Source organism: Thalassophryne amazonica, chromosome 14 (genome assembly GCF_902500255.1).
Source record: "Thalassophryne amazonica chromosome 14, fThaAma1.1, whole genome shotgun sequence".
NCBI classification, from domain to species: domain Eukaryota; kingdom Metazoa; phylum Chordata; class Actinopteri; order Batrachoidiformes; family Batrachoididae; genus Thalassophryne; species Thalassophryne amazonica.
The window spans coordinates 50,143,569-50,162,550 of NC_047116.1; the positions used below are offsets into that span (position 1 = coordinate 50,143,569).

General features: G+C 40.8%; 1 protein-coding gene across 1 annotated transcript in view; it reads left to right on the forward strand.

The window, feature by feature from the left end:
* The first annotated feature begins 6,299 nt into the window (after positions 1-6,299).
* The window catches only part of LOC117524084 (dynein heavy chain 7, axonemal-like), a 289,259-nt gene continuing 276,576 nt past the window's right edge, over positions 6,300-18,982 (forward strand). Inside the window, 5 exon segments of the mRNA XM_034185816.1 lie at positions 6,300-6,607; positions 8,766-8,817; positions 10,748-10,928; positions 12,263-12,335; positions 12,830-12,955. Coding sequence (XP_034041707.1) covers positions 6,405-6,607; positions 8,766-8,817; positions 10,748-10,928; positions 12,263-12,335; positions 12,830-12,955 — 635 coding nt within the window. The 5' untranslated portion in view covers positions 6,300-6,404.

Here is an 18,982-nt window from a genome sequence, read left to right on the forward strand (position 1 = left end):
CCCAGTTCGCAGACTGCATGGATGATTACCGCATTTTCCGGACTATAAGTCGCACTGGAGTATAAGTCGCACCAGCCACTTTATCCATTACAAAGAAAAATAAACCATAGGTAAGTCGCACTGGAGTATAAGTCGCATGAACATACAGGTATGTTAACTTAACATGAAAGTTCAGATGATAATATTATGATATTATGATGATAATATCTGCACGTTGTTCGAGCACCCATGTGGGGACTCGTTCCTCTAGCTGTGGCCATCTAGCTTTTAGCCCGCGATTAGCTTTTTTTCTTTTTTTCATGGTGGTTAGAGTAACCTCCGCTTTCCTCCAGTCCCTCACAAGTTTTTCACTCACTCCAAACTCTCTCTCTGCTGCTCGATTACCGTTTTCGGATGCATATTTCACCAGTCACAACTTGTAATCTGCAGAGTATGCTTTTCTTTTTGGTGGCATTTTTTTTCTGGTCTTCTCCATTGTCTTGTTATCAGTAATGTTGAAATTTTTATTTTTCTATGGTAGTCAGAAGTCGCAGGAACAGTCACACAAGCCTTGAGCACCCTCTTGTGAGCTGCATTTTACCTATGGATATGTTTGCATTTTGCGGACCACATTGCGAGCCGAACCATGCAGCACCTACCTGCGCAGCTCATGACCTCCCTGTGGTGTCGAAGCCAGCTCCTTCCAAGTGCAGATGCTAATCCTCCGCCGTCGCTCACCCAGTGCTCCCACACAGCTCTGAGCATCAACTCTGCTCACACTGATATCCAAGGGTTGAAGCTGTTTTGTTAGCCCTCCCGGAATAAACACCGTGTTCATCTGCTTCACACGCTGTTTCACAATCATTGTCTGGGTGAAGTGAGGAATACGCGTCCAATGTTCTGTTCTCTGATTGGTTATCGCGACCAGCGTGACCTATAGGACGGCTGCCATACTACAGTGCCCATGATGCATTGCATTTCCGTTTCCGGTGGCCATTTTAAAACATAGAGCGACTCTGTCACGTAAAATTGTTTTATTATGGTAAATTAATTGAGAATCTACCGGTATATTTTTCATTTATAAGTCGCACTGGAGTATAGGTCGCACCCCCTGCCAAAACATGTAAAAAAGTGCGACTTATAGTCCGGAAAATACGGTAATATTAATGTGGAAAATCGAGATTCTATATAGCAGTCCGTTATAAATATTTATAACGGACTGCTATATATTTATGTATTATAGCTGTGATGATACAAACATTATTTAATGTTTGTATCATCACAGCTATAGTATATAAATCTATTATATAATAGCTGAGTGGATTCTTGTCATTTGATTGGTGGGTTGTATGTCACGTGACATGGATTACACATACCATTTGCCATTGTGTATCACTGACCGTGCAATAGTTCTTTTTTAGCGTGTGATTTTGGTGCCATATGAAATGTGTTATTGCACATCCCAACCACCACACGCTCACACTACCGGGGGCGGTGTTTAGCTAAATATAGCAGAGTTTGTGTTGCTGGCAGATGACGATTTGAAGGCGCTAATTGACACTGCTAATGCTTGTAACACAACCAAAAAAATCCAGAGCTGTTAGGATGAAAAGCTGGACAAATTTCTGACGTGGTTTTTCGCTGGACAAAGGAACGACACAAAGTCTTTTTGTTTTTTGTTTTTTGTTTTTGTAAGTACACGAAGTCAGTGCATGGCATTACAGGCTACATCATTGCAATTTTCAACTCCGATTTAAAGTTTGTGTTGGACTTTTAAGCACCAGTGGAACACCAAAATATAAGTCCCTTTTCTGTTGTTTATAAATTAGTAAAATATCAAATGACAAGGACCTATTTTAGCCGTGATATAAAACAAATAATGAATGTTTTTTCATTATTTCAATGGAAAAAATGCCTAATTCAGTGAAAGCTGGAACGTATTCCGTAGCCTTAAACCACTATTGAGAGCACTGCTCTCCATATTCATGAAACTATTATAACAATATATATTTATATACTGAAAGCTCATGGCACGTAGATAAAAAAATATGACATACATGAAAATATGACACTTGTCAATGCTGCCAGTGCTGATCAAAAGGTGTAATAATTATACGCAAACACTCAGTTACTTGTCAATGCTTATCAAAGGCAGCTCAACTGGTATTCGCAATATCACAATTGTCAAACAACCAGTGATGCTGTATATAAGCTGGCACATTGCTCAGGGTCATCACACTTGCTCCAGTGATCTCAAGGAGTTAACATCAAACTGAGAGTGATGTTTATAGAGTTTGATTAAAACAATAGTAAGATAGTGGCAGTAAAATGCTTGAAATTGGGACTAAGTTTGATAGTTGTAAAGACTTTGAAATAAAAAAAAACAATATGAGAAAGTTAACTTCACACAGCTTTGGAAAAGAGATGCCAGCACCATTCAGGTATTTTTGAAACGAATGCCTAATAGGTATTTAAACCTGAGCTTGAATACTATCAGCTGAACCATCTAATGTATCCATGGAGGGCTCCAACACAAGTCTAGATCAAGGGAGCGCTGTACGGCAACATTCAGACAAGAGTGACCCTTCCTGTTGAAGCTTCGTGCTACAGCAGATGGCAAACCATGAGGTCACAGAGGGTGTATACCAACATTATCCCTCACAGCAGAAGCCCAGTGATGGTGACCTGTCCACAGTCCAGGACATGCTGAATGTGGATGCCAACCGCAAACTTGTCAGGCGTCAGCTGGAAGAGAAGATGGGCAAGAAGATCCTTCTCTGTGACATCCACAACATTGGCAAACAGATGAAAAGGGTCTCAGGAACAACAGCAGAGACAAGTGAGCTGGACAGGCTTCAGGACTACCTGCAGTCCTGCCCTGGACTAACCGCCAAATTTGTCATAGAGGAGTCCATTATCTAGGGAATCTACCTACAGGAAATGAAGACTGTCTTCCAGCTCTACCCTGAGCTGATGATGTGTGACACGACTCACAAAGTCAACAACGTACAGATACCACTGTACCTGTTCATGGTCCTGGATGGGAACGGCGAGACTGAGGTGGCTGCTGCTTACTTCGTGGTGTCTGAAGACAAGCCACTTCTGCAGAGGATGCTATAGCTGTTCAAGACACACAATCCTCGGTGGACTGACATCAGAGTAGTGCTGACAGACAAGGACATGACTGAGAGGAGTGTGTTCAAGGAGGAGATCCAGCAAGCTGATCTGCAGATCTGCCTCTTTCATGTCCTGAGATCCTTCAAGAGGGAGGTAACAGCAGAGAAGATGGGATCTCAGCACATGAGAGGATGACAATGCTGCAGTCCCTTCAGGACATCAAGGATTGAGGCTGCCTGCCAATGCTGCGATGAGAATCAGAATCAGAATCAGAATTGCCTTTATTGTCACTGTAATTTGCATTACAACAAGATTTGAGTGCAACTCCAAAAAGGTGCTTTCCGTGGTGCGAGTAATTTTTAGCCAAGTAAAAGACAGTGAAATTTAACAGTAAATTATTCAGAGTATATGTACAACTAATATAAACATAAGGTAAAATAAAATAAAATGTGGACCAAGTAAAATGTAAAATGAGAATTATATACAACTGTGGAATCATATTGCACGGGAAAATTGCACATGGTTTACAGATATTGTACAAGAAACTTACTTGAAAGGTACGGATTAGAGTGATTTGTTACTGTTCAGTGCGGTGATTGCTGTGGGGAGAAAGTTGTTCCTGAGTCTGTTTGTCCTAGTTTTGACTGACCTATACCGTCGGCCGGAGGGTAGTAGGTCAAACAGGTGGTTGCTGGGGTGGGATGTGTCTTTGCTGATGCTAGCAGCTCTGCTGAGGTAGCGAGAGCTGGCAATGTCTTTCAGGCTGGGCAGAGAGCAACCAGTGATCCTTTGGGCCATGTTGATCACCCTCTGCAGCGCTCTCCTGTCTACTGCTGAGCACCCCCCCATACCACGCTGTGATGCAATACGTCAGGATGCTCTCCATGGTGGCTCTGTATAACAACACCAGCAGCTTCTCCTCCAGATTGTTTCTCCTGAGCACCCTCAGGAAGTGGAATCGCTGCTCGGCTTTCTTCACCACCACTGTGGTGTTGTCAGTCCAGGAGAGGCTGTCAGAGAGCTGCACTCCCAGGAGCCTGATGGAGCTGACCCTTTCCACAGGACCTCCAAGCTGCCAGTATCCCTAGCATCCAGGAATACTTCGACACCAACTGGCACCCCATCAAGACAGAGTGGGTTGAAGGACTGAAACATCAACATTTCACCCTCAACCAGCGAATAAACAACAGAATGGCAAGCAGATTCAACAAGATCAAGTCAGTGATAACCTGCAAGATGAAGATACAGGACTTCATTCATGCAGTTCTTGGTGTCACCGTACCCTGCGCAACGACAGGAACCAGCGGATTGTGGAACTCTTCCAGAAGGCACCACTGCAGGTCAACCAGGGTGCTGCTGCAGCTGCATTTCAGCAGCTGGTGACACCATATGCCATGAAGCTCATCCAGCCATAGCTAGAGATCAGCTCTTTAGTGCTAATTGCCGACCCTAACAACCCCCAGGAGCCACACAGTGCTGATTCATCACAGGGGCAGGTCTTCATCACACCAACATCATGTACCTGTGTTGTGTTCTACACCTTGTTGCACCTTCCCTGTAAGCACATCTTCCAGCTGCGCGACCAGCTGGGATTGAAGCCATACTCTGAGGACCTAGTTGCTACATGCTGTACCTGTACTCGCTACCAGTAGTGTCATCAGCTACCAGAGGTGAGGCCTGCTGTCATCAATCACTCCCAGTCACGTCAAGCTGCTCCATGGGTCCTGTCACAGCAGGAGAAGTTCCAGAAGTATTCTACAGCAACCCAGCAGCTTGCCTCACTAGCCTCAGAGTGTGGAATACAGGAGTTCCATCAATGCCTTGTGGTCATCAGACAACTGACAACCATCTGGCGACAGGGCAATACAGCAACAGTGGTGGAAGTGCTGACACAGGCAGGAGAAGAATTCATAATGGTTCCTGATCCAGCATCGGCACCTGTTCCAGCTGCTGAGGCATCTGTTCCTGTGCCTCTTTCAGTACCTGCATCAGTTCCAGAGTCTTCAACATCATCAGCCCCTGACTAGTTGCTGGATGACATGGCCTACTCCAGGACTGATGTTGCAGCACTGATCCTGCCTACCAGCTGGGACCAGTTTGATGGGCGCACCAAAGATCCAAGGACGACCTAAGGGAGCTGTCACTACAGTCATCGGCCTACCAAACAAGAAGAGGAAGACCAACAAGCCACTCCCTTTCATCAAGAAGACTGCTGACAAGTGGGAAATGCAGTGTCTACAGTGGTTTGTCTGTTCCAGAGTTGCTACAGCTGCTGTCTTCAAAGTAAATTTCCATGCACACATGGACACTATGAACACTTCGGACAGTAGAGCTCTTGTGTTACTATGAACTCTGTATTAATAAAGATAAAAATGTTTATATGTATATATATTTGAATTATGTGTTTGTGTTAAATAATTTGCCGATATTCTGGTTTCACGGCTACGGAAACAGATGGATAGGTAGCCAGCAATCGATGTACATTGATTGCTTTCCATAGCCGTTTAATGGCTACGGAGTCTCGGACAATTATTAAATGCTTCCCCAAATGGTTTGTTCACCAGCCACTCATGATGTATGATGAATGCAGTGATGAAAAAAATGCCTTGTTGAACTAATGGTTAACTTTAACCTGAAGGTCACAAACCCATGGCAGCGGAGGGACATAATAGCTTCATGGATAAAGCATCCCTTACTCTACCAGAAACCAGAGAGACTTGGAGCATTTGCGAAAGGTAGGTTAAGTGGTATTGTGTTGAATCTACATTGGTAACATGTTCTCACTGCATAGTGAAATTCCTCCTGATTATTTTGGATGCATTTCTCTAAATATATACTTATAGACTTTTCTGAATGCCTATTGCTTTTACTGTAATGAGGGATATCACCAGAAAAGACTACTGAGCCTGTTCAGGTCAACACGCATGTCCGAAACATATTCAGTGACATGGAAATTTTCATGTTTCCATCCCCTGATGTGTCAAGAAAACTGTCTATAAAAGTGAAGATTTAATCCTTGTATTTTCAAGAAACTGCCTCTGTCACAACTTGTTTTGGAATGTGTTGCAGGGATTGAATACAGAAATAGATGTATAAAAAAATGAAAAGAAGTTGATCACACAAAACATGAAATACAGTTTTGTTGGCTTCATAATTAATAAGGTGGCTTCATCTTTTTAAATTTTTTTCACCAAAGAAGAGCTAGCGGTCTTCAGCTAAATGGAAAAAACTGGAATTCATCTGAATCCCTCGGGAAGCATTTAAACAGTATAATTTTATTTTACACCATCTGAAGTCTGTATAGCAATATGTGTCTCTTCTATCCTTTAGGAGGCATGCTAAGTGGACATACTGGACATCCTTCCAGCACACGTCAGGTCACAGGTCAGAGTGTTGACCAGGACAGACAAATTGGACAACTTTCAAGAGTCCTCGGGCATGTTGGCACCAGACACACACAAGATGCAGAGCATATGCAGGCATTACGCAGGATGTTGGTCAGACACATAATGTAAGTGTCACTGTCTAATTCCCTTACTGCATATATTATTCTGGTGGACAAGCTTTATATGGCTTTACTGGCTGATTACCTGCCCCAGGGTGGGTTTGATCCAGAGACTGAAATGAAAACTTCATCATCACCAACAAAGATATCACCTCCCACCTATCCCAGATTCCAGAGAACTGTTAGGGTGTGACTAAAACTGCCTCAAGGAGAGGCAGCTACTACTACTACTATGCTACTGCTACTACTAAAGTGCTTAATAGCTTGTGTTGCTCCCTGTATGTCAAATTATATGTGTGCCAAGTTTGACTCAATTCCAAGGTGGTATTTGGACAAGATAGGGAGACACACACACACACACACACACACACACACACACACACACACACACACACACACACACACACACTACTTTTGATTGATTAATCCCTTATTGCATAATTTATTGGGGCAATACAGGCTTTATATAGAGAGAGGAGGTAAAGTAATTATTACCAGAAATCCTCAGTATTTTTGTTGCATTGGAATGTACCATACGAATTGCGCCCATCCCATTCAGTCACACCTTTTACCTTCTGTGAAATGATCCATAGAAATGACCTCAGGTTATATTAATCTTGTATGAAAATAAGCATCTGTGTTAGAGTTTGTTGCCATTTATCAAGTATGGAGGCGTGTGACATATTTGAACAACACACTGTGCTACTTTGGCTCACTTGCTTTGTGCGTGCAAAATAGTCTGTATGCAAATAAAAACATCCAAACACATCTGTTTTTATACATACGACAGGTGGGCTTGTATGGTACAGTATAATTGATTTGCTTGAAGAGGGTGAATCTATGATTACCAGACATCAGCAGTATTTTGCTGCATTGGAATGTGCTACATGGACAGTGCACATGCATGCAGTGGGCACCTTTTACTTTCTCTGAAATGATCCATAGAAATTACCTCAGGTTCCGTATATTAAAATTTTGTGTGAACACAAGCGTCTTTGTGTCATGTGTCGGGATCCTGACCGTTGCTGGGCATAGCTAGCCAAAAAGATAGCTTGGATAAGCAATAATATGCTAACTGAAAAGTAAACTTTCATAACGCTAAACAGATAAACCGCTAAAACATTTCATGGAAGTTACCACTAACTTTTAGTATTGACTCAGACATGGCCACATGGGATTACTCTGTCGGCTACTGATAAGCCAGTTTCGAGTTTAAGCGCCGCAGGGGCTGCTGGATAAATTCAAAGGTCAAATCACATACCTCACGCATTCCCAACATCACAAACACAAAACTAATGCACGAAAAATAAATAAAAATAAATATGTGTGTGTGTGTGTGTGTGTGTGTGTGTGTGTGTGTGTGTGTGTGTGTGTGTGTGTGTGTGTATCGGGGTAGTAAATGATATGGAGGGCTTAGCGGTGTGAGGCCATTAATGACAGCTGCCAGCATTTTTGCCAGCTGTCCCTGGTAACTATTCATGAAGAAATGCAAATCCTCACCTTACCGCTGCTGCATAAATTGCAGTATACAGTCATACACACCTGAAATGGACTTGCACCCTCTACATAACTTGATTTTTAGGTTTGCCATCAAGATACTGTATTACTCATAAACTTAATATTGTTTCCACAAGTAGGCGATTAAATTCAGTTACAGGTTCTCCATTTTACCTCTAATTATGCCAGTTAGTCATTTCATTTCTGCAATCTTCCATGCTGTTTGAAGAGTCAGCCGGAAAATGTTTGTCCCACTGAAAATTTGACACGACTCAAAACTTAAGTAAATTTTTCTTGTAACTGTTTTTAAAGATGTTAATATGGAGATAAAATTGAGATTAGAATTGACTTCACAAGCACATTGTTTGCTGAAGTGAAATGTGTTTATTTGGAGAAAATTGAGTTAGAAAGTTGTTAGCCACTGTGTATGTAAACATATGGCTTCAAATGTGGGTGCGCTGTCTAGTACATTAAAACATAAAGTCACTTGCCATTGATCAGAAAAATAATGGTTAAACTAAACTACGGTACATATAAGCCCCCCGCTCCCCTAAAATGATGACGACCACCTAAAAGTAGTCAAGCATTTGACGTGTTTATATTAATTTAGAAATTATATAATTAACAACTTTCCCTTTCTTTTTGATTTCTTTATTGTGCTATTTAGGAAGGAAGAGGCAAGCCCTGATGGGACCACAGTGATGGTGAAGGATGACAAGGTGAAATTCATTATTTACTATCATAATTTATACCACAGTGATGTAATGCTAAATATAATTTCCATGGCTCTGTTTTTCTGTGTAAGCAGTCACAATGAAAACATTGACCATGTCATTCTTTGACATAATCTTTAAAAGATATTTGATATGATCCTATATCAGCTGTGTAAACACAGCTTTGTTTTCTTGGTTTCTATGGGTTGCAGTTGCTATATGCACAGTGCGGGCAAGCTAACACAATTGAGCAAATAAAGAAAACAGTGGCTTTTAAACCAGCGCAGCATGCACTGGTTTAAAAGCCACTAGATGGACATGGTGCTGATAATATTTTACTTGCTCCACATACATCCATGGTATGACAAACTAAAGTCAGTGGGAACCAAGGAAAGGGAATGGTTGGACACTGAACTATATAATTCTACATTCAGACATTTGTTCCCCTGACATCTGCTAATGGACACAATTACAAAATTAAGGTGAATACTCAAAGGTTACACTGAAATGGAAAAATCTGCTTTCCCGTTTGTTACAGTGCATATGACAAATACATGTTTTTAAAATGTTTCAAAGTTTTGATAGCATTTCTATCTAAAAATTAATTATTGTTTTTAATGAAACTAGTGTAGGGGTGGTGGCCAAGTGGTTAATGCGCTTGGTTTCAGTGCAGAAGGTTCCGGGTTCAAATCCCACCCCTGCCACATTTTCTCCATGTAATGTGGAGTTGCGTCAGGAAGGGCATCCGGCGTAAAACCTGTGCCAATTCAACATGCAGATCCACCTTGGATTTGCTGTGGCGACCCCGAGTGTAAACAAGGGAGCAGCCAAAGGGACTTACCTTAATGAAAATAGTAGTATGTTTCTGTATTAAAGGGGCCTTACATTTTTGAATCCAATCCATTTTAATTTGACAATAAGCTAACAATTGTCATATATAAAGCTGTACGAGGTCTGTTAGAAAAGTATCCAACCTTTTTATTTTTTGCAAAAACCTGATGGATTTGAATCACGTGTGCTTGCATGAGCCAACCTTGAACCTTTGTGCGCATACGTGAATTTTTTCACGCCTGTCGATTGCATCATTTGCTGGTAAGCAGCATTCGTGTGAGGACGGGTGTAGTCTCTCATCGGATTTTCATTCCAAGGAAAATGGCGGAACGACTGGAGCAGCGCTACTGAATCAAATTTTGCCAGAAACTGGGCGACAGCCAGGTGAAAACCATTCAGATGATTCAGAAGGCTTTCGGTGACGATCCTATGGGCATCACACAGATTAAGGAGTGGTACAACCAGTTTAAAGACGTCCGCACAACAGTGAAGAGCGAGCCACGCTCCGGTCGGCCATCAACATGCTGAAATGACCAGATCATTTCCAAAGTGAATGCTGTGGTGATGCGGGACCATCGTGTAACTATCCTCGAAATTGCGGAAGAGGTGGACACCAACACTTTTTCAGCACATTCCGCTGTGACAGAAGATTTGGCTGTGAAATTCGTGCCGAAGCTGCTGACAGCAGAGAAAAAGCACCTTCGTGTTGAAGTCTCACAGGACATGTTGTGACATGCTCACCTCTTCCACAATTTCTCGGATAGTCACACGACTGAAAAGTCACCGAAAGCCGTCTGAATCTTCCGAATGGTGGAAGAGGTGTGCATCATTTTTCGGAGTCCAGCATGTCCTGTGAGACACAAAGTTGCTTTTGCTCCGCCGTTAGCAGCTTTGTGCATGCGCATGAAGGTGCAAGGTTGGCTCATGCAAGCACACGTGATTCAAATCCATCAGGTTTTTGCAAGAAATAAAAAGGTCAGATACTTTTCTAACAGACCTCGTATTTGTTCCCTCATCAGAATAATGTACACTGCCATTTTCTGCCAGAGATGTATGCACAAATGTTTGTTTGTTTATTTATTTTGAAACTCTTTTGTCCTTTCAGAAATATGAACACTACATCCAGCATGGTTTTAACCTGGAGTCTCTCGCTCCATTGCAAGACTCATGGGTGGAAAATATTTTGAGAAGAGTGTCCTGCGATTTGAAGCAGTGGACTGCTGTGTTACCGCCGCTGATTAATGAGACAAAAGATGATTACATACGCAGTGTGAAGACAGCGAAAGGTCTTTGAATGTCTTCAGTGCCAGCCCAGTCTCACTTTTTATTTCATGCTCCCGTGACAAAATGAGTCAAATTTTCGTGACGGGGTTTTTTTTAACTCACTATTCCTAACCCTAATCCTACCCCTGACCCTAACCTTAATCATAACCTAATGTTACTCTTTCCCCCCACCCTAACCATAACTGCCCCCCCCCCCCCGCTTCACTTTTAATTTCGTGCACTCATCATGGAATGAATTAGAATGAATTTGTGCTGCATGACGAAAATGAGGCATTTTTTCATCACAATATCACGAATCAATAGATTAATGTATATTTCGTGCTGCTGAATCACGACTTGCCGTGAGACCAGGTTGTCAGTTTTCATTAGTGGGATGTTCAGATATGACTTAAATATGTTTGATTTTTAAACTGCAACATAATTTGCATTATATAACGACTGAGTGGATCCTTGTCATTTGATTGGTGAGTTGTATGTCACATGACATGGATTATTCATACCATTTGCCGTTGTGTTTCATTGACCATGCAATAGTTCTTTTTTAGCGTGTAATTTTGGAGCTATATGAAATATGCTATTGCACGCCCCGACCGCCGCGCATGCTCACAGTACCGGGGGCAGCGTTTAGCTAAACATGGGCGATGATTTGAAGGAATTAACTGACACTGCTAATTCTTCTAACACAAAAAACAAATCCACTACGCTGTAAGCCGTCTGGAGGCATGAAGAGCTGTTAGGATGAAGAGGATGAAGTTAGGATGAAAAGCTGGACAAATTTCTGCCATGATTTTTTGCTGGACTGTGGAACTACATGACGTCTTTTTTTTCTTTTCTTTTTTTTGCAAGTACACAAAGTCAGTGCACGGTATCACGGGCTACATCATCGCAATTTTGGACTCCAATTTAAAGTTCATGTTGGACTGTTAGCACCAGTGGAACACCAAATGTAAGTGCCTTTTCTGTTGTTTGTAATTTAATAAAATATCAAATGACAAGGATCTATTTTAGCCGTGATATAAAACAAATAATGTTTTTTCATTCTTTCAGTGGAATGAATATTTAGTGAGGTACGTAAAAGCTGGTACGTACCATTCAACTCAGCTTTGCCTCATTGAATGGGACATTCATCTTTCACCTCATGAAATATTCATCCTATTGAACTCATAAACATTCATTATTTGTATATTATTCAGTTATAAAATGTACATACTAACATGGCAAACTGCCTTTGTTTTATGTGCTCTTAGTGCAGTTTTTGTAACTTCCTTCATATTATTTAAACCGTCTTGATTCATAGGATGATGTTAATGAAATGATGGTTTATTTGTGCTTACAGTTAATTATATATTAAGAGGCATACCAGAAAATACAGAGGACAAAGTGAAAAGCCTACTGCCCCACAGAGCCGAGTAAGTAATACCCCATTCTCCCATCAAAGGGCCCAGGGCTCTCAATCTGAAATTCTGCTGGGAAGAGGGGGTGGGCTGATGCACAAGCATGGACAATATCAGCGGTTAACGGCAGATATACAGTGCATAGAGTGAGTATGTATTGTGTATGAATTGAGTATATATGGGGCATGTAAGGCGGATGTCATCCACATTCAGATTTTTGAACAGCTCAAAAATCCTGGCTTCAGACATGCGTGTCTCTGTGGATGATCACGGGCGTGTTCGGATGACGGCCGACTCATACAGGCATGTTACATGGATATTGCGGATGTTTGGCAAATATGGGCCAATTTTGTGCGCAATCCATACGCAAATCCTCCTAAATGCCAGTGGGACAGGGCCCTAACATACATGTTGAGCCAGGTTTTAATTTGCAGAAAACATTTTTGGGTTATTTTGCCAATAAATAAATAAATAAGACTTTCACTAGCCCTCTTATATTTCACTGGCAGGATTGCAGTCATGCCAAAACCGTGGAATAAATCCTTTCTCCAGGCCAAAATGAAGATCAGAGATAATCTTCACGGTATCAGCCCAATTATGCAGCAGGCACTGAACCTCTGGCAGGTGTCTTTCAAGTAAGTGGACCTCGACACATGCATTTCTGTTGCTGTTTTGTGTTAATGGCATTGTTACCATATCAGTTGGAATCAAGTTGTATGCTGGTTGTTTTTCCTGACGCAACTGCACAATGACATGTCAGGCAGCATGGTGGTCAAGCGGTTACTGCACTTATTTCCAAAGAAAAAGATTCACCGTTGAAAGCCACCCCTGCAATTGAATATTAATAGATTAAGCAAAAAAAAACAAAGTGATAGATTAATCGATTAATTGAAAAAATAATCAACAGATTAATCAATAAAAAAATAATTGTTAGGTGCAGTCTAATAAGATAAGATAAACTTTATTAATCTCACAGAGGAGAAATTCACATGTTACGTCAGCTCTTAAAAAACATACAAGAAGGGTGCAAGTAGAGGAAAATGTTCATCAAACAGCGTGTGCAAGGATAAGCAATAATAATAATACTTGTAGCAGTACAGTAAAATAAGAAAATGAGGTACAAATAGAATATATATATATATATATACACACACACACACATACCAGTGGTGGGCACAGTTCCGATAAGCCGATAACAAATATTTATCAAAGATAATGTTTTCATTATTGGATTATCTTTTTAGATTACTTTAAATCAAATCAAATCAGTTTTATTTATATAGCGCCAAATCACAACAAACAGTTGCCCCAAGGCGCTTTATATCGTAAGGCAAAGCCATACAATAATTACGGAAAAACCCCAACGGTCAAAACAACCCCCTATGAGCAAGCACTTGGCGACAGTGGGAAGGAAAAACTCCCTTTTAACAGGAAGAAACCTCCAGCAGAACCAGGCTCAGGGAGGGGCAGTCTTCTGCTGGGACTGGTTGGGGCTGAGGGAGAGAACCAGGAAAAAGACATGCTGTGGAGGGGATCAGAGATCAATCACTAATGAGTAAATGCAGAGTGGTGCATACAGAGCAAAAAGAGAAAGAAACACTCAGTGCATCATGGGAACCCCCCAGCAATCTAAGTCTATAGCAGCATAACTAAGGGATGTTCAGGGTCACCTGATCCAGCCCTAACTATAAGCTTTAGCAAAAAGGAAAGTTTTAAGCCTAATCTTAAAAGTAGAGAGGGTGTCTGTCTCCCTGATCCGAATTGGGAGCTGGTTCCACAGGAGAGGAGCCTGAAAGCTGAAGGCTCTGCCTCCCATTCTACTCTTAAAAACCCTAGGAACTACAAGTAAGCCTGCAGTCTGAGAGCGAAGCGCTCTATTGGGGTGATATGGTACTATGAGGTCCCTAAGATAAGATGGGACCTGATTATTCAAAACCTTATAAGTAAGAAGAAGAATTTTAAATTCTAGAATTAACAGGAAGCCAATGAAGAGAGGCCAATATGGGTGAAACATGCTCTCTCCTTCTAGTCTCCGTCAGTACTCTAGCTGCAGCATTTTGAATTAACTGAAGGCTTTTCAGGGAACTTTTAGGACAACCTGATAATGAAATACAATAGTCCAGCCTAGAGGAAATAAATGCATGAATTAGTTTTTCAGCATCACTCTGAGACAAGACCTTTCTAATTTTAGAGATATTGCGCAAATGCAAAAAAGCAGTCCTACATATTTGCTTAATATGCGCATTGAAGGACATATCCTGATCAAAAATGACTCCAAGATTTCTCACAATATTACTAGAGGTCAGGGTAATGCCATCCAGAGTAAGGATCTGGTTAGACACCATGTTTCTAAGATTTGTGGGGCCAAGTACAATAACTTCAGTTTTATCTGAGTTTAAAAGCAGGAAATTGGAGGTCATCCATGTCTTTATGTCTGTAAGACAATCCTGCAGTTTAGCTCATTGGTGTGTGTCCTCTGGCTTCATGGATAGATAAAGCTGGGTGTCATCTGCGTAACAATGAAAATTTAAGCAATGCTGTCTAATAATACTGCCTAAGGGAAGCATGTATAAAGTGAATAAAATTGGTCCTAGCACAGAACCTTGTGGAACTCCGTAATTAGCCTTAGTCTGTGAAGAAGATTCCCCATTTACCTGAACAAATTGTAATCTATTAGATAAATATGATTCAAACCACCGCAGCACAGGGCCTTTAATAACTATGGCATGCTCTAATCTCTGTAATAAAATGTTATGGTCAACAGTATCAAAAGCAGCACTGAGGTCTAACAGGACAAGCACAGAGATGAGTCCACTGTCTGAGGCCAAAAGATCATTTGTAACCTTCACTAATGCTGTTTCTGTACTATGATGAATTCTAAAACCTGACTGAAACTCTTCAAATAGACCATTCCTCTGCAGATGATCAGTTAGCTGTTTTACAACTACCCTTTCAAGAATTTTTGAGAGAAAAGGAAGGTTGGAGATTGGCCTATAATTAGCTAAGATAGCTGGGTCAAGTGATGGCTTTTTAAGTAATGGTTTAATTACTGCCACCTTAAAAGCCTGTGGTACATAGCCAACTAATAAAGATAGATTGATCATATTTAAGATCGAAGGATTAATTAATGGTAGGGCTTCCTTGAGCAGCCTGGTAGGAATGGGGTCTAATAGACATGTTGATGGTTTGGAGGAAGAAACTAATGAAAATAACTCAGACAGAACAATCGGAGAGAAAGAGTCTAGCCAAATACCAGCATCACTGAAAGCAGCCAAAGATAGCGATATGTCTTTGGGATGGTTATGAGTAATTTTTTCTCTAATAGTTAAAATTTTATTAGCAAAGAAAGTCATGAAGTCATTACTAGTTAAAGTTAAAGGTATACTCGGCTCAATAGAGCTCTGACTCTTTGTCAGCCTGGCTACAGTGCTGAAAAGAAACCTGGGGTTGTTCTTATTTTCTTCAATAAGTGATGAGTAGTAAGATGTCCTAGCTTTACGGAGGGATTTTTTATAGAGCAACAGACTCTTTTCCAGGCTAAGTGAAGATCTTCTAAATTAGTGAGACGCCATTTCCTCTCCAACTTACGGGTTATCTGCTTTAAGCTGCGAGTTTGTGAGTTATACCACGGAGTCAGGCACTTCTGATTTTAGGCTCTCTTTTTCAGAGGATCTACAGCATCCAAAGTTGTCCTCAGTGAGGATGTAAAACTACTGATGAGATAATCTATCTCACTCACAGAGTTTAGGTAGCTACTCTGCCCTGTGTTGGTATATGGCATTGGAGAACATAAAGAAGGAATCATATCCTTAAACCTAGTTACAGAGGCCAGGGTCAAAACTCGCACAGTGTATAGTCAACATTTATGTGTCAAGACAATATTGAGTGCACGTTTTACAACATCATCAAACGTGCGCACGGCACTAATAAAACGTGTGCACATTCACTCCACATGCAAAACATTTTGCACTGACACTTCCAGGGGTCCGTAAAAATGCCTGTTTTTACAAATAAAAAATGGAATATTTTCCAAAAGCACATTTATCTGTAAACACCAACACACGACACACGTCACATTAACGTGTTGGTTTACATAATGAATGACTGAACCAATCAGTGTTTAGCAGAGGCACTTTTACCCAGAATCCTTTGCGATCTGTCTGTGTTTGTTACAAAACCTCAGAATTAGTGCATTATTCAACATTAAAATATATATGTTATATTTTAACTTTGTACAAATGACAGAATTTACATTAATGGAGTTACTCTATCAGTATTCACATCAAACCATAAGTCAGCATGACTTTATTTTCCAAGATCTCCGCCTGACCGGAGCATTGGGATTGGTAGAGAGCTAGCTTTTGTGGCTGCGCTCAGCTTGCTTCTGTGCCGTAAGCTGTGTAGTAAACAAGAGCTTCCAGCAGGGGCCAGGATCTTCAAACATAGAAGTGCAGGCTCATTGTTTGGGTCTTTTGTCGCTTTTAATGCTATCAAAGATAACTTTTTAGTTATCCGATTATCTGTTATCAAAGTTAATTTTTTGGTTATCTATGTCCTCCACTGACACATACATATACATACATACATACACACATACACATATGCACACACATACAGTAGTGTTCAGAATAATAGTAGTGCTATGTGACTAAAAAGATTAATCCAGGTTTTGAGTATATTTCTTATTGTTACATGGGAAACAAGGTACCAGTAGATTCAGTAGATTCTCACAAATCCAACAAGACCAAGCATTCATGATATGCACACTCTTAAGGCTATGAAATTGGGCTATTAGTAAAAGAAAGTAGAAAAGGGGGCGTTCACAATAACAGTAGCACCTGCTGTTGACGCTACAAACTCAAAACTATTATGTTCAAACTGCTTTTTTAGCAATCCTGTGAATCACTAAACTAGTATTTAGTTGTATAACCACAGTTTTTCATGATTTCGTCACATCTGCGAGGCATGGAGTCAACCAACTTGTGGCACCTTTCAGCTGTTATTCCACTTCAAGATTCTTTAACAACATTCCACAATTCATTCACATTTCTTGGTTTTGCTTCAGAAAAGCTTTTGTGATGTCACCCCACAAGTTCTCAATTGGATTTAGGCCTGGGGATTGGGCAGGCCACTCCAAAACATTAATTTTGTTGGTTTGGAACTAAGATTTTGCTCGTTTAGTAGTGTGCTTGGGGTCATTGTCTTGTTGAAACACCCATGTCAAGGGCATGTCCTCTTCAGCATAAGGCAACATGACCTCTTCAAGTATTTTGACATATCCAAACTGATCCATGATACCTGGTATGCGATATATAGGCCCAACACCATAGTAGGAGAAACATGCCCATATCATGATGCTTGCACCACCATGCCTCACTGTCATCACTGTGAACTGTGGCTTGAATTCAGAGTTTGGGGGTCATCTCACAAACTGTCTGTGGCCCTTGGACCCAAAAACAACAATTTTACTCTCATCAGTCTACAAAATATTCCTCCATTTCTCTTTAGGCCAGTTGATGTGTTGTTTGGCAAATTGTAACCTCTTCTGCACATGTCTTTTATTTAACAGAGGGACTTTGCGGGGGATTCTTGCAAATAAATTAGCTTCACACAGGCGTCTTCTAACTGTCACAGCACTTACAGGTAACTCCAGACTGTCTTTGATCATCCTGGAGCTGATCAATGGGTGAGCCTTTGCCATTCTGGTTATTCTTCTATCCATTTTGATGGTTGTTTTCCATTTTCTTCCATGTGTCTCTGGTTTTTTGTCCATTTTAAAGCATTGGAGCTCATTGTAGATGGACAGCCTATAATTTTTTGCACCTGCGTATAGGTTTTCCCCTCTCCAATCAACTTTTTAATCAAACTACGCTGTTCTTCTGAACAATGTCTTGAACGTCCCATTTTCCTCAGGCTTTCAAAGAGAAAAGCATGTTCAACAGGTGCTGGCTTCATCCTTACATAGGGGACACCTGATTCGCCTGTTTGTTCCACAAAATTGACAAATTCACTGACTGAATGCCACACTACTATTATTGTGAACACCCCCTTTTCTACTTTTTTTACTACAACCCCTGGCAAAAATTATGGAATCACCGGCCTCGGAGGATGTTCATTCAGTTGTTTAATTTTTTAGAAAAAAAGCAGATCACAGACATGACACAAAACTAAAGTCATTTCAAATGGCAACTTTCTGGCTTTTATAAACACTATAAGAAATCAAGAAAAAAAAAACTGTGGCAGTCAGTAACGGTTACTTTTTTAGACCAAGCAGAGGGAAAAAAATATGGAATCACTCAATTCTGAGGAAAAAATTATAGAATCATGAAAAACAAAAGAACGCTCCAACACATTACTAGTATTTTGTTGCACCACCTCTGGCTTTTATAACAGCTTGCAGTGTCTGAGGCATGGACTTAATGAGTGACAAACAGTACTCTTCATCAATCTGGCTCCATCTTTCTCTGATTGCTGTTGCCAGATCAGCTTTGCAGGTTGGAGCCTTGTCATGGACCATTTTCTTCAACTTCTACCAAAGATTTTCAATTGGATTAAGATCCGGACTATTTGCAGGCCATGACACTGACCCTATGTGTCTTTTTGCAAGGAATGTTTTCACAGTTTTTGCTCTATGGCAAGATGCATTATCATCTTGAGAAATG